Here is a 26,530-nt window from a genome sequence, read left to right as displayed (position 1 = left end):
GCTCTGCCTCTCCACCCTGACTAAGAAGGAACATTCACACCCACTGAGAACATCCTGTAGGCCAGCTCAGCTGCAATACCAGCAAGCAGAAATGCAGCATACCTTCCTTGATTGGGAAGGGCTCATAGCCGGTCCTTCCCTCCTTGTCCCGAGTGGGAGGTGCTTCAGTGTCCACCAAGAAGTGGCAAGAGTTTCTTCCATGGAGCTTGGCACAGAGGTGAGCTTGAGAAAGTTTACTGGGTAAACACTGAGCTCATGATAGCAAGACCACGGTCAGTAGCTAGAAGATGCATCAGCATCCAAAGATGTCCCTAAGTGGTGACATGGAACTTCATGTAGATTTGTGACAGTGGAGAAGGTTTAATAAAACATTGTGCTAAATATTTTAAATCTAAAGAGGACACGCCTGGACTGTCCTGACCGTGTCATAGAGAGAACACAGACAGTTCACCCACCTACATTTGGAAAATGCAGAAACAGGTGGACAACCATCCTATGGCAAACATAGGAATGGGGACCATGGGAACAGGACTCTGCTGGTTTAAAAGCTGCTGCTGACCCTGGGTGAGAGTAAAGTAATAAAAGCCAGCTTCCAGGCTGAGGTCCTGATGACTCAGTCAGAAGACAAAAGCCACCTCAGAGAGCCCTGAGCCAGGGCACCTTCCCCTACCAAGGCCTCTCTGGTGACTCCAAAGTTTGCCTAGATGGGTAACTATGGGAACAAGCAGCCACACCTCACACCTGGCTTCTGAGAGACACAAATGAGCAGCATTTTAAATGTACAGGTGTGAGGGCAAGGCCTGTAATCCCAGGGACTTGGATGATGAGGCAAATGATTGCAAGTTCGAGGCCTGCCTAGGGAACTGAGAAATCCTGTCTCAAGAGAAAAAAAGAAGAACAAAACAAAACAAACAAACAAACAAGAGAGCTGAAGACATAGCACACCAGCTCAGCAAGCTCTGGTTTTAACCTTCACTACCACCAAGAAATAAAAAAGCAAGGAATTGACACAGCAAACCCACTGGAGCCCGATTAAAACAGCTTTCCCCACATGTATCCGCGGAGTGCTGCACAGCACACCGTATGGATGGTTACCATGCCACAAGCCTGAAAGGGACAGAGCAGCTGGCTTGGCATTTCCCTGGTATCAAATGTACCCGCTGGCAGGACAAGTCACTGATTTAGGTAAAACGGGGGATGAAGCGATCATCACAAACTAGCTAGCTGACAACAAGAGCTGCCATTGTCCCAGGGCTCTGGAAGCCTAAGTAGGGAGTGGAGCTGACAGAGGGCTGAGCTGCCGTTTAGAGTGTAGAGAAAGAACATTCCCACCTTCACGGGTTTTTCTGGTCACTCACGATCTGGGCTTTCCTTGACTGCAAGAGTATTCCTCCCATCTCAAGCTCTCTGTGTTCTCCCTATGGGCAATGTGTGTACCTCTGTCTCCTATAAAGCAATAGAATCTCACCAACTACTGATGGACCCCATTTCTGGATAAGGACCCACTCACTCACAGGTACCAGGGGGACACACATCATTTGGGAGGACAGAGTTTGACTGAGGATGACTAAATGAGTTTTGTTGGCAGTACTTTAAGATTTATTTATTTATTTATTTTATGTATATGTGTGCTCTATCTGCATGTACGACTTTATGTCAGAAGAGGGCATCAGATCCCACGTAGATGGTTGTGGCCACTGTGTGGTTGCTGGGAATTGAACTCAGGACCTCTGGAAGAGAAGCCAGTGCTCTTAACTGCTGTGCCATCTCTCCAGCCCTTGTTGGTATTCTTAAGACAACATCTCACTCAGTTGCCCAGACTAGCCTGAAACTCAACAATGTAACCCAGGCTGGTACTGAACTTAAGGCAATTCTGCTGAGGGCTAAGATGATAGGTATAAGGGACCACACATGGTCCTTAAGTTTTTACGGTCATGTATTTTAATATATATCCATAAAATACAGTTAGCAAACCAAACAATTATAACACTGATGAGAGGCTTGTTAGAAGGGAGTTGAATGGAAGGGATATCTGGAGCGATCAGCTCTGTAGGTATTACTCAGATAGTTCAGAACTGGGGAGATGGCACAGGAGCATTGGGACCACGCTGAGCTAGATCCAACCTTTGCCTGCTATGGCCAGTAACTGAACCTCTTCTTGAGAAGCTTCCCCAGGGTCTGGAGAGATGGCTCAGTGGTTGAAGAACCCGTACTACTTTGCAGAAGACCTAAGTTCAGTTCCAGCACCGACAATGGATGGGTTTGAAACGTAGGATTTACAGAGCTGTCTGCCACTCTGGGTCCAGGGAAGCTGATGCCCTCTTCTGGCCACTGTTGGTACTGCATGCACATGCACACAGCTACATATATTTACATAAAAATGAATTACAGTAAAAACTTCACCAGAGAATCTCATGGCTAGGCCACGGTGTTACAAATCTATTGCTTAAAATTTTTCTCTTACACCTAAGTCCAGCTGCTCTTGCTTTGATATAAAAGATGACTGGTGGATACTCTTTGTACTACTCAAAACCACGAGGTCAGTCAGCAGACAGGTCGATGGGTTACAGGTAGCAGAACTTGCACTAACTTACAAACTTAACCGCACTGTGACCTACATTCATCATCTGAATCCACTGCGTACAGTGGGCCAAACAAAGGAAGACAACTTTACGGGCAGAGAGAAGAGCCCCCGTTAGCTTTGTGGCAGAGTACAGTATGAACGGCAGATGGGGCCAGCAGACCGGAATCCTCCAGAGCCAGCATCCACAGAGCCGCAACTCCTTCCACACCGATTCCTGGCAAACCACAGGCCTGGTAGGCAACATGGCCAGTGTTATTCCTTCCTGAGTCCTCACAAACCTCTTCTCGTCTGAAATAAGCTCTCCGTCCCCAGTGAGAGAACCCAGCCCGGGGCTGTGGCAAGTGCACCTGTGCAGAGCAGGGGGAGGCACGCCTAGGACCTTGTGAGCCCCTGCGTCCCTCTCAGAGGCCAGAGAAGCCCCTTGTAAATCCTCCCGTGTCTCCTCCAGAGAGAGCAATTTCCGACCTCCGTGCACCCACCACGGCTTGCTTCAGCAGAGAGGAAAGAGCAGGCAAGGCCCACGCACACATCTCGGGCCGCTTCTGTGGTATGGGTGTCTAGGGAATTTTCTGGAGAGTGTTATGCTTCTTTTTCACCATTGTGATCTGTCTGGGGCCTGTGGTGTCCTCGGCGACTGGGTGGATGAAGCAAAACAAAAAATCTCTAGACTGAAAAGGACCTCCTGACTGTCTAGATCTCCCTGTTTGAAGAAAAATTTCCTCCCTCGGCCTGCCCATCGCCTGGGGTACAGTGGGAATGGCAGGGGCGACTTCCAGGACCACTCACGTGGTTCTGGAGAACACCCCGGGAGAAGAAGCTGAAGAAAGAGGGACAAGAGCAGGAGAGGGAGTCCCAAAGCGAGGGAGGGCTGTGTGCAAGGCCCACACGTAGAACAAGCGTTAGCACAACGTGTGTAAGGCAGGGCTGGATGGCTGGGGTTTGGTGGCTAACAGCCAAGGGAGCTGGGGCCGTCGCGTTTGCTCCGTAAATCAGAACAGCACTCATATTCTCTAACGAAAGCCTGAGCTGCAACAAGATCACCAGATGTATAATTCTTCTCATAATAGCTCTTGATCCAGTGATGCCCAGAGATGCCTGGCTGAGACGCTAGCCCGCCGTTTGTGCTCCCTAATCTACCCCATTGTCGCACCCCCACATACACACACACACACACAAACACACACACATATATACACATGCACACACACAAACACATATACACACATACACAAGCACATACACATATACACACATGGCACACACATGCACATACACACACACATACTTGTACACGTGCACACACACACCACCTCACCTTATTTCTCTCACATCATTCCTAACTTCCCAGTTGAGGGAGCTCAGCCGGTCATTAATGCTACCTTCCCCCAGGCTGAAAGCCATGGCCTTTCTTGATGAATGTCTGGTCCTCCACCACTCTGCCTAGTTCCTGGTCTGTGCTCAGAGGACTTTCAGTGAGAACAGCTTGACCTGGCTACACTATGAGCTGGCAGCACTTCAGATGCTGGTGTCGAAGCCCAGGGGAGAAAAGGCTGGACCGAAGCCCGCCAGGCACAGCTTCCGAGAGCTGTGAAGAACCCACCAGGGAGGCTTGGCTAGGTAGCTTTCGTAGAGAAGAAAGCCTGGAGTCTTGGGAGAACAGCGTGGGAGGCCAGAGGGATGAAGCTGGAGGCAGGGCCAGGACGGGAAGGGGTGGGGGCTTGTCCTCAGCCCTCAGCCCAGACACACGTGCAGCCATCCTACCTGGGTGCAGTCCTTTTCCTCAGGCTTAGCCCACACTCCTGGGGGCTGCGGCTCCTAACTTGTGCCAGATGCTGTGGGACACAGGGGGCATTTCATGCCCTCAAAGGGACTCAAAGGTGGCAGAAAGCAAACACCCACCCTTCCACGGCAGCTTTTAAGGAGGCTCTGGCCACGGTCACAGATTTTCCGTTCCCAGGCTCAGTCCCTCCCCTGTTCCTACAGATAAGCAATTCTCATTTTCCCTTAGGGCCTCAGTGGCCTTGTGTCTCGCCTTCCGGGTTCAAAGGGCACCAGGCTGTACCACCTACAGGCGGAACATTTCATTCCCTTCAATTACATTTTCCATTAACTTAGTCCCTGGCCGGTATAGATTTTCTCCTTTAGTTTGCCCCAGGTCGGCCTCCACTCTGGTGCATTTTAATACATTTACATTTTCCCTTCCCTGAGGAGAGGCCCAGGCCCAGCCTTCATTTCTAATGCCTGACACCTGAATTTCCTCCATTCTCCAGCGAGTTTCTGGTTTGTCGAAGACTTTGTTCTAAGCTGTGGATTGATTTTCCTGCTTTGGAAAGTTGGAGCAAAGACAGTTTTGACTGAAGTCAGCTGTTTAGAATAATGAATCCCCTTTGGTCCTTAAGAGGAGAGCAGGCTCCATGACAACCTTCCATAGGATGTGGCCATACCCTAAGTGCACAGGAAACCCAAGCAGGAAGAGCAGGCAGTGACAAGGGTCAGTCTCTGCTTCCTCAACAGCCCCCGTGCTGTTTGCTCTTTTATAAATTGAGGGGCTGGAGAGACAATTCAGTCAGCAAAGTGCTTGCCCCACAAGAGTTAGGACATGAGTTAGATTCCAGTACACACACACACACACACACACGCATACTCATGCACACACAAACAAACACACACACTCACACAAACAAACACACATATACACACACTCACACAAAAACACATATACACGCACTCACTCACACAAGCACACACACACAAACTCACAAACACACACTCAAACAAACACATATACACGCAAGTACACACACAAGTGCACTCCCACACACGCTGGCTAGCCAGCCTAGCCAACTACTGAGAGCTATTTCTTAGTTTCTATTGATGATAGAACAGCATGACGAAGTCAGCATGTATAAGAAAGCATTTAACAGGGATTGTGGTTTCAGAATGTAGAGTCCAAAGGCACGGTGGCAGGAAAGCTGAAGGCTCACTTCTCAGACTGAAAGCAGGAGGCCACACTGGGAATAGCATGTGTTTCTGAATCCTCAAAGTTCACCCTAGTGATGCTCCTCCTCCAAAAAGACCACACCTCCTAATACATGACTCTCCTTTGCTAAGGACTCTTCCTGCCATTAGTGTCTACAGAGGCAGACAAGGCTGAAGCATTGACCTTCCTGACCCCTCCTCTGGCCATTTTTATTCAGCCTGGGCTATTCTGTGGCTGTGATACCCAAGTTGCTCAACCTTTGGTTACTTTCCATCCTGTGCTAAGAGGTAAAACCAGCTCTCAAAGGAAGGCATGCGTGATGCATCTTGGTTGTATAGCTAGCTTTCTTTAAGCAAATAAACCCGGGACACTACACTCAGGAAGACTACATCTGTCCCTCAGCCTACACTCTTTGGGACTGCTTAGTTCCTTGGTTTTACAGTCCTTCATCTACTCAACAATGACAAAGTTAGCAGAGTTTCCTGACAATAGGGGGAAGAAGACCACTCGGAAGGTGTAACCTGGTGTCACGGTCTAAATTCTAAGCACACAGGCTGCAAGGCTAGGGTGTCAGCTCCCAGGAGCTGGAGAGACCACGTTTCCCTGGAGTATCGGATGGAAACAGTCTGGACACCTGAGTTCCAGGCAGCTGGGAGTCCAGAGAGATGGGTCTGGGCCTCTAAGGACAGCAGCGCCCCTCAGCAGCAGCCTTATCTACCGACCACGAGGGAGGCCCCTGCAGCAGGACAAAGCAGCCGCTCCTCACCTGACTCAGGCCTCCCATCCTCTCTCTCCTGGGTCTTCTCAGAGGCACTGAGGCTCCCAGGGTAGGGCAGGTGACTGAAGAGGTTGTCACACAGGAGGCTACGGCACAGTTTGGTCAGGAAGCGGAGGACATAGCCCACACTGTTCACCACGGGCAGGCTCCTCAGGTGCTGTTTTCCATCAAAGAAAGCAGAGACTGGAAAATCAGAAATAGGAACTCAGAGCTGGGCACAGGAAGTGGAGAAGGGCAATTCATTTCCCTTTTATCTGTAGGTGGGCTCTATGGGGTTCCACTGGAAGTCTTGATAATCCTGTCTCCGTCCGGGGTGCCGCCCAGGGCAGCACATTGCTTTCGTTGTCAAGTCCCCTTGCCTCCTTGGTCTGTCCTTGCTTCCTTGCCTCGTCTCCCCGTCCTTGCTTTTCATGACTGCGGCAGCAGCCCCGACCAGCTCTGCTCATATATTGGGAAACATGCCTCTCCATTTCATCTGGCTCATACTTTTTCTCACAGCTGGAATCGTGGGACTGGGGACAGGGGAAAGACTACAGAGCCAAAGAACCCTTCACGGAACACCACACCCAGGCCACATCATACCCACAAGGCACTTCTGCAGCGTGAACCTTCCACACTTAGCAGAGCCAATGTGTACTATACCCTCTCTGTTCTCCATATTCTGGTCCCTGGGCCCAGTCACTAAGTCTGGGTCACCAAGCCACTAAACCTGCCATCTCCAAGGGTCTCAGGGGTGTTCAGCACTACTTCCTGTCTAGAACAGCTGTGAATCCCACATCCAATTCCTCTGTAAGGAAAGATTGCCCCATTTTGCCCCTTTATTTTTGATTCAGCCGTTTTGCTAAGCTTGGTGTGACTCCGGAACACACATTTTATGTCCGGGATTGTCAAAGCCTGTTTGTCTTCTAATGCAAATTGTTCCAGCTTTCATTTCTGGAGCTCCAATGAGGTTGACTCCTGTGTCCCTTCAGTTCAACCCTCTTTGGTTTGGGGCACTTCGGTGCATTCCAGGACCATCCTGCTCCAGCCCTGCCATTGGCCATTCTCCACTGTCCTGCTTCCTCTGAGGGATGCAGAGAAAGCCACTGGAGTGTCGGGTGAGCTCACTGCTCCTGGGGGTCAGCGATTGTGAACCGTCCAAGTGGGCAGAGGGTTGGCAGTGTGAACGTGCATGTGCTCTCCTGGTGTAACTACGTAACTGTTGCTGCTCCCACCCAGGAGGCCATCTCTGAAGGAAGAGATAGACACAGACACCAGAGTTCGCCCCGAAGTCTCCAATTCAATGTATTTGCCACCAGAGGACCTAGGGGAGTTTCAGGGAAAGCCCTCAAGAGAAGAGTCTTTAATTCAGGGCTGGAGAGATGGCTCAATGGTTAAGAGCACTGGCAGCTCTCTGTTCCCAGCACCCACATGGCAGCTCACAACTGTTTGTAACTCCAGTTCCAGGGAGTCTGACACTCTTCATACATGTATACATCCAGACAAAATACCAATGCACATAAAATAAAAATAATGTTCCAGCTCTGGACAGTAACCAAACTGAGAAGTCCAAACTGAGAAGTGGCGTCAGTTTCCTGAAGCACTGAGCAGGGTTTGTCCTGTCTCTCTCCTCACAGCCCCTCACCCCAGAACTGCACACCAGCTCCAGTGTGAGGGACACACAAAGACACCTCAGAGAGGACCTCCTGCTTGGACCCAGCTTTGACCCAGGCTTCCCCCACTCCCAGCAACCCTAGCAGGCAGCCTGCTGACTTGCATCCCCTGAAGCTTGGCAGATGGCAGGGGCTACCATTGCTAGTCTTTATTATAACCAGACACCAAAAGATTCCATTTCTTACATGCAGTGCTTTTCAGTTTTGTAAGGCCTGTGGAACTCATTTCCACACAGGCCTCCTGCTGGCCTATGAGGATTGGGGCTGTTGTCCCGCATTACAGAAGATGAAGCTGAGGAGAATCCTAGACTGGATTTTTCAGTTTGTGTGGCTTCCGTGTGGCACTTGTCTTTCATCTGAAATTCAAAGTGGCTCTGATCCAGGGTCTAGCCACAGAGCCATCATAATGCCTGTTCCAGATATTTTGCAAACCCCTGATTAGTATAGGCACTGTCTTAAAATGCTGGGTGTTATGGAAACTAGCCCCAAGGTGGGAACCTCAGGCCTATCCATTCAATCACAAATGCATTCTGGAAGCATTCATGGGATTGCACACATGGGGGAAATCCCATCTCTTTCAAGAGGAGGTGGAACTCCCAAGTTCGGCGTGGCTATGGCAGAGCACCCTAACAGGAACGCGGGAGGAATCTAGGATGTTGCTCTCGCCAACCCTTAGTGTCTGGAGTCCAGAAACCACCTCTGACCCTTAGGTTCCCCCTCCATCCTGCCAGCATCCATGTGACGAACTTTTGTGTGCTGTGTGCTGTGCTGTGGGGTATTCGGGGAACAGGGTTTTGGGGATCAGCTTCTAAATGCTGTTTCTCCTGAGTCCTCTCCCCATCCCTGCCCCTTTCTGGGACACATGGATGCTGTCCTGTAGCCTTGTTGGATCTCTCTCTCCAACTGTAACATGAAAAGTTACCCTGCACCTAATGACCTCAAGGTGGAGGCGCCAGGCTCACTTAGTGCTGTAGCATTCTCTAAGACATCAGGAAAGCAGTCCCTATGACTCCCTGGGGATGCCTTCAGTCAACGGGAACTCCAAAGTCATTCATCCTGGGATTGCTTCCCCCAAATGCTGAGGCCCTGAGGCTACAAAGAGGGGGAGCAGGAAAGCCAGGCTCAGTACCAGCTCTCCCAGCTCAAGGGCAGGGCGCACAGAGCCTCTAGGACAAGCGGCATCATCGAGAAGGAGGGCAGAGAGAAGGTGCCCTCCCTCAGCCCCAGATCTATAACTCTCTGCGTACCCCACCCTGGCTGCAAACTCAAGACAATCCTGCCTCCACCTGTGTGGTTCTGGGAATCCATGCACCCACATGACCTCTTCCCTGACTCCTTCTTAACTAACCAGGCAGGCCCGTTGCCAGGAAATCTGCCTTTTCCTTCGTGCTAAGGAAGGCCATAGCCACGATGCCGAGCCGGAAGACACCGGCCTGACTCTCCAAAACTGAAGTCCAAGTAGCGACAAGGGTTGGGTAGTGTGAGATAGAGGAGCAAAGGGTTTGAAAGAGTCAGACCTCTGCGTTCTGTAGGCAAAGGGCTCCTCTGGGAGCTGGCAGGTGGGGCTTCAGTAGGGCTGTGACCTGTCTAAAGAGGTATCCCCTTGAGGTGGGTTGAATTGGGAGCTCTCCCCAGTTGTCCTCCATGGTTGTGAGTGCTATGGAAAATGGACAGAGTAAAGAAGGCCTGGTATTCCGATCAAGGCCAGAAGAGAGGACTCCAATAAGGCAGCATTTGAGTGGAAGTCAAAAAGGGTTTTCAGGAGCCTGTAGCATGGACCACCAGGGTAAAATATTCCAGAAGAATAAGTCAGCAGGAGCAAAGTCCCTGATGTGGGAGAGCGGTCGAAGGATGTAGGAAGCATAGCAAAGAAGTCATCTAACCTAAGCTGGATATGGGAGAAAGAAGTGACCCTGAGTTTGGAGGGGGAGCCGGGAGCAGTTCACGTAGGCCTATGGGCCTTGTGAAGATAAGGGTTTTCACTTGGACATAAGAGCCTATGGAGGATTTAGGGCAAAGATCAAGCATGGTCTTATCTTAAAACCCACCGTGGTTGGGAATGCATTGTGGATACGCTTGAAGGCAGAGGCACTGTGTTGGAAGTTGGGGGAGTGGGGGAGTCAAGGGTGAGGCTCCAGGAGGTCATTCTTGCTCCCTAGGTCAGGTAATTGTCCCAAAGGATGCATTCTGCTCCCAGGCTCACAGAGGCCCTGGAGCCCAGCAGGGGAAGGACAGTCTCTGGCCACACCCACTGTCCCCACCCACTTGGGAGTGGCTACACAGAGAGACCATGTGCGTGCCTCCCGCACCTCCATGCCTTACCTGACACCAGTTCACCACGGTAGCCCTGCTTGACCAGGGAGAAGACGAGCCTTGGCTGGTGCGCACAGTCTATGCATGCCTGCACCGCCTGCTGCAGGACAGCTGCAGGCCGCTCAGGCCCCAGGCGCTCAGGAAGCTGCTGCAGCTTCCTCCTCTCCAGGTACGGCCCTGCATCAGCCTGCTTGTTAATGTAGAGGCACACTGTGGGCGCAGAGAAGAGCTGAAGTGAGATGTCTAGCATTGCAAGTGCATCTGGCCTGCAGGCCGCCTAGGCTGGGGGCACCTCGGGTTTCTACCTTGGAAATACTACAAAAGGCAGGCGTGGGACTGATTCTTCCGGTGTAAGAAGGTAAAAAGGCTAAAAAAAAAAAAAACCCTATACTTCCCAATTGTCAGAACTTGTTCTAGGGTGACCTCCTGGCAGTGGGCAGAGGAATAGCTGGGTGCCCTCTAACTGGGTAAAACTTTACAGACAACAATTACTCTGGCTCACATGGACAGTGTATATAAAGGTATTTCATCTGAGTAGCTCTGTGACCAAATCTTCCTCTGCTCCTCCAAGGACCGTAGGTCATTTCCCTGTGAGCTTGCACCAATAAAAAAACATGGCATGAGCCAGGCAGTAGTGGTGCATGCCTTTAATCCCAGCACTCAGGAGGCAGAGGCAGGCAGATCTCTGTGAGTTTAAGGCCAGCCTGGTCTACAAGAGCTAGTTCCAGGACAGGCTCCAAAGCCTCAGAGAAACTTTGTCTCAAACAAACAAAACAAAACATCAAAACCATGGTGCGACACTAACCACCCACAGCAGTATGATGTTCCAACAGGATCGCTCTTTATAACTTCAGGAAGGAATATCAAAACCCATTGAACATTCTATCAAAGCCCCACACTTAAAATATTTTTTAAAATTTTATGTATGTGGGTATGTTATGTCTGTGTACCAAGAGCCCTGGGATCTGGTGTCAGGTCCTATGGAACTGGAGTTACAGATAGCCATGAGCTACTGTGTGAGTGCTGGGAACTGAACCCAGGTCCTCTGCAAGAGCACCATCTTGACCATTGAGCCATCTCTCCAGTTCCAAATTCCCCACACTTTTAAGATAATATATCTTATCATGAAATTTTGAACACAAATTGTGTTCATTTACATTTTAATTATGTTAATGTATTATGTATTAAAGTATTTTAATAGGTAAGTACTATATTTATATAATATAAATCTACAGAAAAATGTCAGAATGTCTCTAAAACTGGTTTTCCATGTTCAGTAAATTTTCAGCAGATCACAGTGGGGAGTTTTATGAATTTTTTACATTGTGGTGTGTGTGTGTGTGGTCTTGCACACATGTGGGGACCCGAGGACAGCTTGAGGGAATCTACCCTTTCCTTCACCGTGTGGGCTCCAGGTACCGCACTTAGGTCACCACACTAGCTGGGCAGCAAGTGCCTCTGCCCACTGATCCATCTCAAGAGCCTCCATAAGTCCTTATGTAGAGAAGCTGTTTCTACTGAAAAGACTGCCCAATGAGTCATTACTAATATGGCAGTCAGTTGGCTGAGGGGCTCAAACTAGCAGATACAAGTTCAACTTAATTCTGTTCTAAGACAGCACCTGCTCACAACTATGTTCCCTGTAACTGTGGCATGCACACCCTCTCACAACTATTTCCCCTGTAATTATGTACACACCCGCTCACAACTACTTAATATGTAATGCAACAAAAATTGCACAGCAGGTCAGCCTGACTCCAGACTGCTCTGATAAAATGCCCCCTGGCCTCTACTGCCAGGTCAGCTGTTTGAAAATTTTAAAGTAACAATAAGGTTATCGTGATCTGCTTAGAAAAGCCCAAAGGTCCATCTGGGTTCTCAATGCCAGATCCTTAACAAATGAAGAATTTCCCAGCTTGCCTCTTGAGAAAAGCTACCCCGGAAGTAAGGTGGAAATGCTATTTTCTCCCCTTCGGTGGCACTGTGAGGTTCTGCCTCATGCGTATTGTTGACAGTATTAAATAGATGCAAGAAATAGAAATTTTATAAAAGTCAAACTGAATGTTAACAAGAGGGTCAGATTTTCTTCTGAATGTCAATTGCCTGTCCTAAATGTCTGTCCTCCAACAACTTAAGCATCTTACCTCAGAGGTCACTGTTTCGGGGGAGTGTTGTTTTGGTTTCTTTGGTTTTTTGGTTGTTGTTGTTTGTTTTTTAAAGACAGGGTTCTCTGCATAACACTGGCTGTGCTGAAACTCAATTTGTAGAGCAGGCTGGCCTCCAGCTCACAGAGGTCCACCTGCCTCTGCCTCCTTGCTGGGGTTAAAGGTGTGCACCACCACCTCCAGGCCAGCAGAGTGTTAAGGACTTTAGGAGCTGACTATCAGGACTTTGGGGATGTTAAATAATGACAGCAGACAGGCACTTCCCATGTTTTCAAACAAGTCTGAACTGTGTTTTATTCTTATGGCTTTGCTCATAAGGAAAGGGAGGCGGAAGTGCTCAGAGGGTGGCTCAGATCTGCAGCCAGGGCTGTAACATGGGACTTCCGAAAGTTCACTGCATCCCCAAGGCTGCTGCTCCCGCTTGTCCTCATCTAGGAGACAGGCCTCTGTAGCAGGCAAGAGATGGAGACCTTGCCAATCAGTTCTCAGGAGCTGAGGGGAGAGCTCAGGCTCTGAAGATCCCAGAGAAGAGCTAGGATTGCTCCGGCAGGGGCTGCTGGCAGGGAAGGCAGCTAGGTTTCCTGGAGGGTACTTCTGAGCTGAGTGTGAGTGAGCGATGGGAAGACTAGACAAGAAGCTCATCCCAAATAGAGGAAGAGATATGCTAAGACCCTCCAGACTGCACCTGGTGAGTGGACTCCTGGAAAGGGGCTGGGTGGGGGCAAGACTGGAACCAGCAGGACTTCTCAGTTATGTTAACAGCTTTAGTCTTTACCAGACAGTGGGAGGGGACTAAAGGGATGGGAGCAGGGAGTGAGGGAGTGAAGCTGTGATGAGGGCTGTGTGTGTGTGTGTGTGTGTGTGTGTGTGTGTGCCTTTGTAGCCACCTAACTACTGTTACAATTAAGATGAAGCTATTGGCTGGCTGATACATCATCGTCACTGCCATCATCATCATCAAAGAGAGAGAGGGAGATTGAGAGAGAGGGAGATTGGAATGGGTGCTACACTATGTTAGGGCATGTGGTAGCAACTGGAAATACAAATGCAAAACGGACACACTCAAGCGAGCACACTCAGATGCGGCCGCTGCTCTTACCTGCCTACTCCAAAGAAATCAGCTGAACCCAACACTCACAGGAAACAGTTTAAAATAACCAAACACGCGCTTTCAGAGACCAGGGCTGTCCTATCTGCTGCCCAGCTACCACGCCAGGTCTTTCTTCGGATTGTCTCAGGGAAACTTTTCTTTTTATTAGAAACGGGGTTCCTCTGTGCAGCCCCGGCTGTCCTGGAATTCACTTTGTAGGCCAGGCTGACCTCGAACCCAGAGATCAACCTGCCTCTGCTTCCAGTGCCGGGTGCTGGGATTAAAGGTGTGCACTGCCACACCTTGTAAAATATCTCAGAGAAATTCTTAGACTTATAAGAATAAGATGAAAAGGCACCCTGGTACTAGGAAATCATTTCCACCTTGGAGTCCATTTTATTGACATACCTGTGAGAGCCTGTGGGACCACCAAGCTGGGGATGGTGGCTGCATCCTGAGGGATGGAGCTGAGGTCGGGTTCTGGGGTACTCCGTGGAGGTGATAGAGCCAAGGGAGTCATGAGCACTGGGGGCTTGATCTGCAAGAGAGTCTGTGTAAGCAGTGAACGTCTAGAAATGCTCCCCACACCACCCCGGTCTTTCCTGGGTGTCTGCTAATTCTCAGCACTCTTTCTCGTGTCTGCACCTTTTTCCTGCTCAGCTTTGGGAAAGGAGCTTCGGATTCAAGTTCATGTGCAAAATTTGTAATTAGATTATAGCCAGAAGATAGCTCTGCTCTTGGTACTACCCAGGAAATGACAGCACCAGGTAGTGGGTGTTGGAACAAATGGAGGCATGAATGGTTAAAACCTGGGATGCCCCTGAGAACAGGATGCAGATCCAGGGCAGTGCCCTGCTCACACCTCTGTGTTCTGTAGATCCTGGCCACGGGGCTTCCACTGTATCCACCAGGAGATGGGTCATGAGGCTCTCCTTGCTCTCTGATGAGATCACAGCATGCTAAGCATTCTCCAGGTTGCTGACTAGCTGTTCAGGGGTGACTTCCTAAGGCAGACTGTCAGACACAATCTGGATGGGGCAGGAATGGGCAGCCACCAGTATGAAGGTCTCCCCTGGAACCACACGCAAGGAGATGGAATTTGCACTAATGGAATTGGCAAAGGCCAGTCAACAATATTGGGTCAATAGGCCACTTCACACCTGGCACTAGGTTGGGTCAGAGTAATGGAAAGCTGTAGGGGACAGAAGGTAGGTGCAGTTTGAAGGTGGAATAAATCACCAGTGACTTCTGTGGGGACCCACGTCAGAAGAATCAAGTCAGTTTACAAGAGCGGGACCCTAGGCATCAGGAGTTTCCAAAGTTTCAAAATTTTTCAGTGTGTATACACCGTTCAAGAGCAATTGCTCAATCCCCAAGGTTTTCAACTTTTTCAAACAACCTCTTGTGGTTCTCATAAAAATGCAGGTTTTGATTCTAAGTTCTGGGGTAGGAGTCTACAACCCTTTAAGAGCCCCCAGGTGGGTTGTCTCTGCAAATCCACAAGTACACTTTGGACAGCCAGGCGCTGTGTCCCATTGTTAATACACATGCGTCTACATCTAACTTTCTTCCAGACTTTTAGGACGGACTAATAATAGTGATAGAGAAAGAGTCATACAAATACTGTGGACTCATTGTCGTAGTCACTGCTCTACTGCTGGGAGGAGACACCATGACCAAGGCAACTCTTATCAAATAAAGCACCTAATTGAGGGCTTGCTTACAAGTTTAGAGGGTTAACCCATGACCATCATGGCAGAAAGCAGGCTGACATGGTACTAGAGCAGTAGCTGAGAGCTTTACATCCTGAAGTCAAATTATTACTATTTGCTGATGATATGAAAGTTTACATGAGCGACCCCAAAATTTCTGCCACGTAATTCTACCCATCAGGAGGACAAAATTGAAAAACTGTGATTTATTTGCCTGTGGCCTTCAAGTAAATCGACATGACGGTCTATTTGTTCCTTCTGTAGAATAACTGGTGGTGGTGGTGGTTGTGATGATGGTCTTGATGGTTGTGTTGATTGAGGATGCTGTTGACATGGTGGTAATGATGATGATCTAATGATGATGATGGTGATGATGATGCCGATGATGGTGGCGATGACGACAGTGATAATTGTGATGGCAATGATTACTGAAATCTCAGTCTCATGAACTACATAACAACCCTAACATACATCTCATGTTGTTTTCTGTTATAGCTATTAATGTTGGATTTATCCACTGAACCTATTTTTTAAAAAAAAGTCATAGTATTACAATTAGCTGTCATTTCTACTCATCATTTCTGTCTAAATGAAGCAATCACAGAGATCAGATGAGTCAGATGGTTGCAAGAAAAGAAAAGCTTCCTCTGCCATGCAGTGGTGGCTCATGACTTTAATCCCAGCACTGGAGAGACAGAGGCAGGTGGATCTCTAAGTTCAAGGCCAGCCTGGTCTACAGAGTGAGTTCCAGGACATCCAGGGCTACACAGAGAAACCCTGTCTTAAAAACTTCCTTGTTTACCCTCTGTGGTGGTTTGAGTGAGAATGGCTCCCATAGGCTCATAGATTTGAAAGCTTGATTACTAGGGAGGGGCACTATTTAAAAGGATTAGGAGGTGTGGTCTTGCTGGAAAAAGTGTGTCACTGAAGGTGGCTTGAGGTTTTCAAAGGCCCAGTCTCTCCCTCCCTGCTGCCTGTGGGTCCTAATATAAAACTCTCAGCTCTTTCTCCAGCACCATGTCTCGCTGCATGCAGCCGTGCTTCCTGCCATGCTGATACCGGAATAAACCTCTGAAACTGTAAGCCAGCCTTAATTAAATGTTTTCTGCTATAAGAGTTGCCGAGGGCTTCTTCTTCTTCTGGAAACACCAATTGGCGGATGATGCTGGTGCTGCGGGAGGGCCCGGAAGCCCTGGGGGCCCAGGATTAGGAGGCCGTGGCAGCTTCCGCGGAGGATTGGGAGGATTCGGCAGTGGTCTGAGGGGCCACGGGGCTCGCGGAGGTAAAGCTGAAGACAAGGAGTGGATTCCAGTCACCAAGCTGGGCCGCCTGGGTAAGGACATGAAAATCAAGTCCCTAGAGGAGATCTACCTGTTCTCCCTGCCCATTAAGGAGTCTGAGATTATTGACTTTTTCCTGGGAGCTTCCCTAAAGGATGAGGTTCTGAAGATCATGCCCGTACAGAAGCAGACTAGGGCAGGCCAGCGGACCAGGTTCAAGGCTTTTGTCGCTATTGGGGACTACAATGGTCACGTAGGTCTCGGTGTCAAGTGCTCCAAGGAGGTAGCCACTGCCATCCGAGGGGCCATCATCTTGGCCAAGCTTTCCATTGTCCCTGTGCGGAGAGGCTACTGGGGGAACAAGATTGGCAAGCCCCACACTGTTCCGTGCAAAGTGACAGGCCGCTGTGGTTCTGTGCTAGTGCGTCTCATCCCTGCCCCCAGAGGCACTGGCATAGTCTCCGCTCCTGTGCCCAAGAAGCTACTGATGATGGCTGGCATTGATGACTGCTACACATCAGCCAGGGGCTGCACTGCCACCCTGGGCAACTTTGCCAAGGCCACCTTTGATGCCATCTCCAAGACCTACAGCTACCTGACCCCCGACCTCTGGAAAGAGACGGTGTTCACCAAGTCTCCTTATCAGGAATTCACTGACCATCTTGTGAAAACCCACACCAGAGTCTCTGTTCAGAGGACCCAGGCTCCAGCTGTGGCCACCACATAAGGGTTTTTATACAAGGAAAATAAAAGTGAATTAAGTCTGTTTAAAAAAAAAAAAAAAAAAAAGAGTTGCGGTGGTTATGGTGTCTCTTCAAAGCAAAAGGGCACTGACTAAGACACCAGCCTCTACAGATGCTGGGATTTTAAAACAAAACAGGAATCTTCTGTAAGCTGTGGGCAGCACTGTGGATATGTCCCCAAAGGCCTATATACTAGGGGCCTGGCCCTGAATACATTAAGAGATGCAAGAACCTTTGAGAGGTGATTAGGCTATTGGAGGGGGCGCATCACCTTGGGAAAGAATTGATTTTGACTCATGAAGTCAGTTAGCCTCCATGAGAACAGGTTGTTTTAAAAGTGGGGAGACTGGCCAGGTATGAGAGCATATACCTTTAATCCATCACCACCCAGGGCTACATAAAGAGACTCCAAACAACAACAACAACAAAAACCGAGAACAAAGAAAGTGACTGCCCACCCCTCCCTAAGTTCCTGTTTCCCCAGGTGACTCAAGGGCCCCCACCATGTCTGCTCACACTAGTATATCTCCTGCCAGGAGGCCTCACTGTGTGCTTATGCCTCCAGGACTGTGAACTAGTTAACCCTCTTTATCTCTGTGGAGTGGTGGTGGTGCGTGTGTGTGTGTGTGTCTGTGTGTCTCTGTGTATCTGTGTGTGTGTATGTGTTTGTATATCTGTGTGTGTGTGAGTTTGTATATCTCTGTGTGTGTGTCTCTGTATATCTGTATCTCTCTCTCTCTCTGTGTGTGTGTTTGTATATCTGTGTGTGTGTGTAATCAGGGCATCGTGCCCACTAGGCAAACATCCTACAACTGGCCACACCCGCCACAGAAAGGCTCGCTCCTTTATGAATCATGTAGCCACCGCTCTTCTGTTACAGCAATCAAAACTAGACTAGAATAGGAGGCCTCGATGTTTTAAAAATAGGATTTTTATAAGGGAATGAAATACAATCAAAATTGACTCGGTGTTCATAAATTTAAGTTTCACTGCCTAATCTAAAGAGCTAAAAACAGCCCGCTGGGGAGAACTCAGTAGTAAGGAAAGCTTGTAAGAACGAGGGCCCGAATTTAATGTCTAGAGCTCACAGCTAGCATTTATGAGGGAGTCACATGATTAGAAGAGGCTAGAAATGGAGGGACATGGATGTGCAGCACTTCCTCTGTGACACGATGTGGACCTCTTCCTCATCCAACACAAGCTGTTCTCGGGGGGCGGGAGGGGTAGTTTGTCTTTGATGTTCTTGCTTTCAATTTTTTTAAATATTGATTTATTTATTTGGTTGTTTTAATAGACAAAATAAAGTGTAATGTTCATATATTGGTTTCTAATGTCCTTCTTAACAAAAAGACTGGGGATTTCTAACAGAAATGGGTGGTCCATTTCCTAAGACAGAGCATACAGAATAAGCTGGAAGAGGTAACAAGACATCAGCAAAACCACTAGTGACCGGAGTATCTTAAGGAGCAAGGTGTCCACTGAAAGAGCTTCCAGTGGATGAGTCTGGACCACTATGAGCAACAGTGTAGTGTCTTATAATAGCACAAATTATATACATAATAAATGTCCACAAGTCCATCTGCCTTAAGTAAATGTCTGACAAAGTAGATAAGTAGACGGACAAATAAATCTCTCATGAGCAAACCTCCAGTCCTCTCCAGGAGGCAAACACAACTCCCTGTCTTCAAGGATGGGCTGTGCATGATGAATTCCTTCTAAATACTGCCGTGTGGAAACAGAGGGGACACCTGACACATGTCACCTCAGCCACAGGATCCAAAGTCACATCAGCAGTGGTACTGACAGTCTGTGCTTCCGATATGGTTAGACAGACATGCCACTGTACCTCTGTGGTCCCCACACTCCCAGTCTAACATCTGGGGGAAGCACTAGAGATCACAACTGTATAACCTATGAAACCCTTCAGAGCCGTTGACCATCAAAAAATAAGGAAAAGCTGAGCAACTTCCAGAGACAGAGGAGCTTAAGAAAACACGATGACTGAATCTGAGGTTGTGCTGGACAGGTCCCGGAACAGATCAGAGAAACGTTCATACAATTAGAATGAAGTATGGGCTCGATTTATGACAATAGATTATCAGTTTGCTGTTTGTGACAATTGCTGTTGTCGTGTAAGATGCTAACAGTGGAGGAGTTAGGAGCTGAGGGGTGAGAATGTCTAGTACAAAGTAGAGAACCTTCTGCAAATATTAAATGCAGAATCTGTTGAGCGGTGAGTGGGGTGATGGTGTACAGGTGTAAAGAGGGCCTCTTCCTGGCAGCACCCGGGGGGAAGAGCCCAAGGCCTGCCGCTGAGATCTCTGCCTGGCATGCTGGACTAAGCCTTGGCCTTCAAAGCCAACATCCCTGATACGTCTATAGCTGGTGTCTTTTCCTGAAGTTCAAAACCTCGGTCACACAGGACGGTGACACCTCATCCAGGGCACTGCTTCTGGTGGCCGTTCCAGAGTAGCCAGAGCAAGGATAGCTTCGTCTGTGTTCCTGCCACACATGTTCCTTAAGGACGCATTTCTTTCATCCTGGCATGCACATTCTTTGTACGTTCAAAACTCGCTTAGGGTTGTAAGGGGAGGCCATCGGAAAGTACAGCTAGAGAAATTGGATCATTCACCGTGTTGAACTTCAGACTGTATTCTAAAAACTTGCCTGGTAAAATACAAAATGATTCCAAGAAGAAGTATATATGATTCCATTCCTGGGGGTGAGCCTGCTGGACCTACAGTTGCCTTTTCATATCTGGGAGAGAACATCAGCCCCCAAGAGGCAGAGGGGCTGTATCGCTGGACCTTGGCTTCCGTCAAATCTGGCATCCTAACTGAACAAGTTCTGCCTCAGTACTTACCCAAGGAAATAAAACTGTGGAAATACAACATACTACAGGCATCAGGGTGAAATCAGCAGGGAGTGGGAGGGCCATAGCTTTCAGAGACACAAATGGGTAAGGGGTAAGTCAGGGGTTTCTCCTGCCAGCTCTGAGCTGAGATTCTTCCTGGGGTGGGGTGGTGTTACCCATACTGTGGGGGCTCCACGGGCTACTATCTGAGATTCTTCCTGGGGTAGGGGAGAGAGATGTCATCTCCTGACACCGGAAGCCAAGAAGAAAACTGTGAAGAATGATGTATCCTGTGGATACAGAAAGAGGAGAGACACAGAGAGAGACACACACACACAGACACAGAAAGAGAGAGAGAGACAGAGACAGAGAGAGAAAGAGACAGAGAGAGACTGAGAGACTGAGAGACAGAGAGACTGAGAGGTAGAGAGGAGGAAGAGGAGGAAGAGGAGGAGGAGGAGAAGGAGGATTAGGGGACAGGGGACAAAACACGAAGACTGGAAAATGTGGGATCAGAAACCTGACATGTCCACGAGCCTCACTGCCCACCATATGTGTGAAATAATAATTTTCTGTAGAAACTACGCATTTCAAGGGAGTCAAGTTTTGTGCTTTAGTAGCCACGGTCAAAATGACCAGCCCTGTTGTTTAGAAAGGGGACACTGGACACATGCCTGCAGGCATCCGGCACCTAGTAGAACTGCAGGTGTGGGCTGCCAGGCCCACTCACATTATTCCATAAGAAATGACAGTACCTCTCTCAATATGATGTTTTCTAGATCCATCCATTTGCCCGCAAATTTTAAGATGTCATTTTTTCTGCTGTATAGTATGCTTTTGTTTGTCTTTCCCTTGTGCATAGTGAAACTAAACAATATTTGTTGGTTGTTGTTGCTTTTGTTTTGTTTTTTAGTGTGGTCATAACTCTTAACCCAAATTTCTGCCTACACATCTCTGCAGCACACAGGAGAGAACTTTGCCCTTCCCTGCTGACGTCTCTTGGTTGTTTCCCATGCTGGTAAATATGGAAGTTCTTTTCCATCCAGAAGTAAAAGTCCCATAGCAGCAATTTACACTTCTTTCTTTAGAAATTTTTATTTTTATAGATTAATAGACATTATCTAGCTGTTTATTAAATATTTGAATTTGCAAATCAATTGTTAATGAATCAATAATAATTTTGAATCTTATTCTTTATACTGAGATTCAGTGACTTCTGAAATAGACTATAAAAACTATTCAGGAGGGAAAGCACACAAAAAGTTTAGTACTGTGAGGCAGGTCATTTCCTCTCCTGATTAATAATCATCAAAAAGAATGTGCTGAAAGAAGTGGATATGTAAAAAAATCAATAAATTTCCTGGAATAAAATGTCATTGATAAAAAAACAGAAATGACAATACAATCTTTAGAAATACTCAAGTTAATAGTTGTGGCGATTTGAATGAAAACGCCCCCCATACATTCTTGGGGAGTGGCACTATTAGGAGGTGTGGTCTTAATGGAGGAAGGGGTAGCTTTGAGGTTTCAGATGCTCGAATCAGGCCCAGTGTCCTGTGCTTTCTCTCTCTTCCTGTTGCCTGTGGATCCAGATGTAGAGCTCTCAGCTCCTTCCTTCTCTAGCACCATGACAGCCTGCGCACCACCATGATGATAATGTACTAAACCTATGAACTATAAACCAGTCCTGGTTAAATGGTTTCTTTTATGTGAGTGGCCATGGTCATGGTGTCTCTTCAGAGCAATAGGAACCCTAACTAGGACAGAAGTTAAACACAGCCATGTTTAAAGTTTGAGGCGCACAGATGCACAGTTGAATTAAGTACAGCTTAAAAGTACTGAGTGCTCAGAACTCCCCCCACCTCCGACTGGCTCACTTTGCGTCTTTACTGCCCAGGGTGAGCTTCTGGGTCGTTTGTCCCTGTTCTGTGCTCAGGGGCATTTGTTGGTGGCTCTGAGCTGACAGCAGGGGGTATATCTTGTAATGTTACAAATGTTACAAATTAGGACTGGGTTTATTGTATTGATTTACAGACCTAAGAAAGTGACCAGAACATACTTTAAAATGTTGGTTTAACTTCAAAGTGTGTCACACATTGTGACTGTCCCAGGTGAATGACACAAAAAGTATAATGCTGTTGTTGTTTATTTGTTTGTTTCTGAAAGCTGGCTTTTAGTTCACAGCCTTGACAAAGAGGATAGTGGTACCACTGCTTGAAGATATTAAAGTCAGTGCGTCTACAGGACAGAAGCTCGCAGCCTTGAATAAGAGGAAGGTGGTACCACTGTTTGAAGATATGAAAGTCAGTGAGTCTACAGCACAGAAGCTCACAGCCTTGACAAAGAGGATAGTGGTACCACTGTTTGAAGATATTAAAGTCAGTGCGTCTACACAGAAGCTCAGCTTTAAGCTTCATGCAGCCCCTTCCTGGCCCCTTACAAAGATCAAGGTATTCTCTAGTCACGAAATATAAAGGAAATTTGTCTGCTAATCTTAGAGGAGTTTCTGAACTGAGGACCTGACCAAGATGCTAAGAGGTAAATATTCCTTTCGGAACAAAGAAGGCTGTCATCATGGCTGAGTGTGGCTTTCTAGAACCCATCTTGTTAATAGGTGATCTGCTTTCTTTGCCAAGGTGACGGTGGACAGCAAGGCTCAGTGGTGAGCAGGCCCTGTAATATAGCAGCAGGAGGTCCGAGGCTGCAGGAAGCTCATACAGAGGGGCCCTGGGATGGAGCATGGACTCTGGACTCCAGACAACTGACATCTGCCCTCCAGCTTGGCCCTTCCTTTCCTGCCTGCAACTTGCCCATGTTAGCCGGAATCTCAGAAGCCGTCAAATGTCCTACTGTCAACGAGGCTCAAGTCTGGAAGAGAGACACCTGTGTGGTTCTCAGGCCAGAGAGAGCTGCTATCCATGCAGGGACAGAGGGAGCTGGCAGAGTTGCTGGGGTGGCATCAGCAGGCACAGGCCCAGGGCAGTCAGAAGAAAGAGACAGCCTAGGAATTCAAAGCCTTATTGGTTACTATCACTACTACCAGTGATCACTGTCCCTGATACCAGTGATCACTACTACAATGTCATTAGTGATACGGCCATTCTGTAATCGTGAGAGTGGTGTTCACTGCATTAATACATTATCAGATTGTAGAAATAGTGCTTGCCACCCCTTCAGTATCTTCCCACGCCAACTGCCTCTGCTTCGTGTCTGACGGTAGAAACTACTAGAACTGAACTTACAGGGAGCCTTTGATGGAGGGCACGGGAGAATTCCCTTTCCTTTCTTTTAAAGGTAGTTTTTGTTGATTCTTTAGCAATTGCATACTTGTCTGTAATTCATTTTGATCCTATTCACCCCTCCTGCCCTCCCTTCCCCATGCTCCCTCTGGAGCCCTTCTCGTCCCGACACATCTGCTTCCTTCTTTAATGTCAGCGATTTATTTGTTTATTCATCTGAGACAGGGTACTACTTGGTTGCCTTGTCTCAAGTCTCTGGATTCAAAGAATCCTCCTGCCTCCAGACAACTTGGAATACAGACCTGTGTCCAAGTCTCAGACACATTTTCTTAGTAATAAAATACAAGCTCTTTAAGGTTGTACCAAGTTAGACCTTCCTTTGCTTAGTCAGGCATAGTTTTAAAAAAAAGAAAAAAGAAAAAACAACTTCTGGCTCCCCTACTGTGTCCCAGATACTTAATTGCCAAATTAGTGGTCATTTGGTAAGTGAGGTGAGACTGTACAATTTGCTTGCTGGCTCTTCCACAATTAGAGTCCTGTCATCAGCAGTAAAATGGGGTGTCAAGAACTGGGAAATTGCCAAAATAAACTAGGGGGCCAGGTACCAACTTAATTTTGCCGACTGAGAAGATTTTAAATCCCCAGCACCTGCCAGTGTTGATAACAGTCTTCTCTCACCAACATGGATTTTAGAATAAAGGGTAATCTTTTGAGGAAATCACTTCAGCTCCGTGAAAGCTTCATGTGGCTCTTCCTGTGCCACCACAGATGGGTGACAGGGTCACACAGACACTGATTTGGAAGTATTCTAGGACACCAGCTTAAAGCTTGGGGAGTTGTCTGGGGATGTGTGGCCTGAAATAAAGTCCATGCATTTTCCTAACTATCTGGGAAGTAGACTCAAAAGAGAACTATGGCCTCTTGTCCCTGCAAAAGAAATTCTTGGGAAAGGGGGAACAGACCTGCTTGCTTTGAACAGGGCTTGTGTGTCAATCAGCCAACCTAAGCTGTATCCTGCTCTGAGGTGTCCCTGGGTATCGGGGTATCCCTAAGTGTCAGGGTGTCCCCCTTTTAAGAGGAAGGAAACTTGCAAAGTAAATCAGGTTTGTTCCATGGGGTGAATGTCCATTTTTCTTGGCCCAAGAAATTCCGTGTCTGTTTGTAATTTTCGTTCTTGGGTCACAATCCCCAGGGGACCAGGAAGAAGGCCAACGAAGCTTAAGTATGCTCCCTTAGAGCTTGGGCTTGCCCCCTGGCTCTGTGAAACAGAATGTCTGCCCTGTTCCAGCCCTCCCAATGCAATTCCCAGATTCCAGCAATGGCACAGGTACCTGGGCAGGTAACAGGCAGGGACAGGTACACTGACCAGCTTCTAAGAGCAAACATATACATCCAAAGCCCACACTGCCACGGATGAAAGAGGGTTTCCCATCAGAAAATACCCTGACAGAAGACTTTGACTTTTTTTGGTTAAGAAGAGTTTTAAAATCTATTTTAAGATGGATAACAGTGGAGTGCACCTATAATGCCAGCACTCCGGAGGCAGAGTACACAGGCATTCAGGCAAACACTCATACACGTTAACTAAAAATAAATAAAATCTCAAAAAAAAAAAAAAACTAAAGCAAATAAACCTTACGTAATTTTGAATAGCCAGCCTTTCCCCTATGACTGTCTTTTTCCCTCTTTCTGGCATTTGGAAGGACTGAGAAGAGGGGAGGGATAAAGGTTGAGTTTATTTCCCACTTTTCCACAAGCCCTTTCTGCTGACCTGGAATAACCTCCACACATTTTCCTAATGCTTGGGAGTTAATTGCCGATTTGCATTTTGGTTGCAGTATCTGGGCCTCAGGATGGAAACGCCAGCTTTTGTTTCCAGAGAAATAGGTGGAAGACAGCTACAAGTGCTCTTCCCTGGAAGCCCGAGGGCCTGCAGAGGACAAGCACGACACTCTCTTCTCTGTTTCCCTTGAGTATCCAGTCCCTTCTTGATCTGTCACACACAGGGGCTGGCCGCTGGGTTTGGTCTGGGTCATAGGATTGGGGTCACGTCATCAGACCTGCCCCCATCCACAGCCTCACCATATTGTTAGTCCTTAAGATAATCTCAGGATCCTGATGGCCATGGATCTGCCTCTCTGCAGCCAAACTTGACAGCAATATCTTTTTAAAGTAGGAAATGATAATGGACACCCTAGAATCCCTTGCTAAGCCTCTGTCTGGGGAGCCTTTTCTGCATCCTCTGACATTGGCCTGCTCACAGCCTTACTTTAAATGTCTTAAGAATATCATTGGCTTCTGCTAAGGCAGATGGAAAGTAAGTTCTAGAAGTGGCTTCAGGAATCACCCTGGTGCATATATACAGGGGACAGGTGAGTGTTTGGAATTCTCATGTAGATGTAAGTTTAATAACGCATGTTTAGCAACAGCCTAAAATCTGCTTGCCTTATAGCTTCCCCTTCTGGTGTGATTCGCTTTCTCCACTTGTTAAAAAAGAAAAGAGCACACAAGAGCATGCATTGTGTGCTGTGCTGTCACAATCGATGAGACCTTGTCTGTCACATGCAGCACTAAGAGACTTATTTCCTAGCCTGTCTTTACCCAGGCTCCTGCCTTCCATAACCTTTTGCATCAGGCTCTGCCCAATCCCCCAGTGTCCCAGCCCAAGACAACTGAAGAGAAGGAGATGGCGGAGGCGTACCTTGTACCTGGGTTTCCGCCCTCTCTTCTTGGGGATCGTCACTGCCGGTACAGAGCCAGCAGACGCAGAATAAAGATTATGGACTGCCATCTGCACTGGTGTGGAGTGAAGGGGAGGCCGGCCACGCTTCCTCCCTGGGACCTTCTGTGTCTGCATCTCTGCTGGTGCCAGTCTTGCTGGATGAGGAGGCAAAGCGCACGTGCAAGAGAGGTCCTGGGAATCAGTCCAGAGAGAAAGCAAAAACAAAAACAGCAATGTCTGCTTGGTTTTCAGAGCACATAGCCCTATCTGTGCATACCTACCACTTAGGGGAGCAAGACAAGGATGCATGGAAGAGAGACAGGCACCACTAGGCTGCCATTCTGCGGAAGACAATAGATCCCTGGGTCCAGACACACCCGATACTATCATCAGCAATCGAATGCTTTCATGTCTTAAT

At 48.0% G+C, this 26,530-nt stretch overlaps 2 protein-coding genes across 2 annotated transcripts in view; one reads left to right on the top strand and one right to left on the bottom strand.

Moving 5' to 3' along the window:
* The window catches only part of Scml4 (Scm polycomb group protein like 4), a 41,577-nt gene extending 15,318 nt beyond the window's left edge, over positions 1-26,259 (bottom strand). The window contains exons 1-4 of the mRNA XM_057761504.1: positions 26,092-26,259; positions 13,971-14,100; positions 10,317-10,517; positions 6,331-6,525 (exon numbers count right to left, since the gene is read on the bottom strand). Coding sequence (XP_057617487.1) covers positions 6,331-6,525; positions 10,317-10,517; positions 13,971-14,100; positions 26,092-26,247 — 682 coding nt within the window. The 5' untranslated portion in view covers positions 26,248-26,259. The remainder of the gene's footprint in view (positions 1-6,330; positions 6,526-10,316; positions 10,518-13,970; positions 14,101-26,091) is intronic.
* LOC130862458 (40S ribosomal protein S2-like) lies at positions 16,373-17,281 on the top strand. Its single transcript, XM_057752089.1, has one exon. The coding sequence runs from the start codon at positions 16,373-16,375 to the stop codon at positions 17,279-17,281; it is 909 nt and encodes a 302-aa protein (XP_057608072.1).
* Positions 26,260-26,530: the final 271 nt, after the last annotated feature.

The sequence above is a fragment of the Chionomys nivalis genome, chromosome 2 (assembly GCF_950005125.1).
Source record: "Chionomys nivalis chromosome 2, mChiNiv1.1, whole genome shotgun sequence".
NCBI classification, from domain to species: domain Eukaryota; kingdom Metazoa; phylum Chordata; class Mammalia; order Rodentia; family Cricetidae; genus Chionomys; species Chionomys nivalis.
This window is presented reverse-complemented; position numbering and strand designations above follow the sequence as displayed.

Excerpts from the sequence above, each read along its gene's own strand:
- LOC130862458 (XM_057752089.1), top strand. The coding sequence starts at position 16,373 with ATGTTTTCTGCTATAAGAGTTGCCGAGGGCTTCTTCTTCTTCTGGAAA.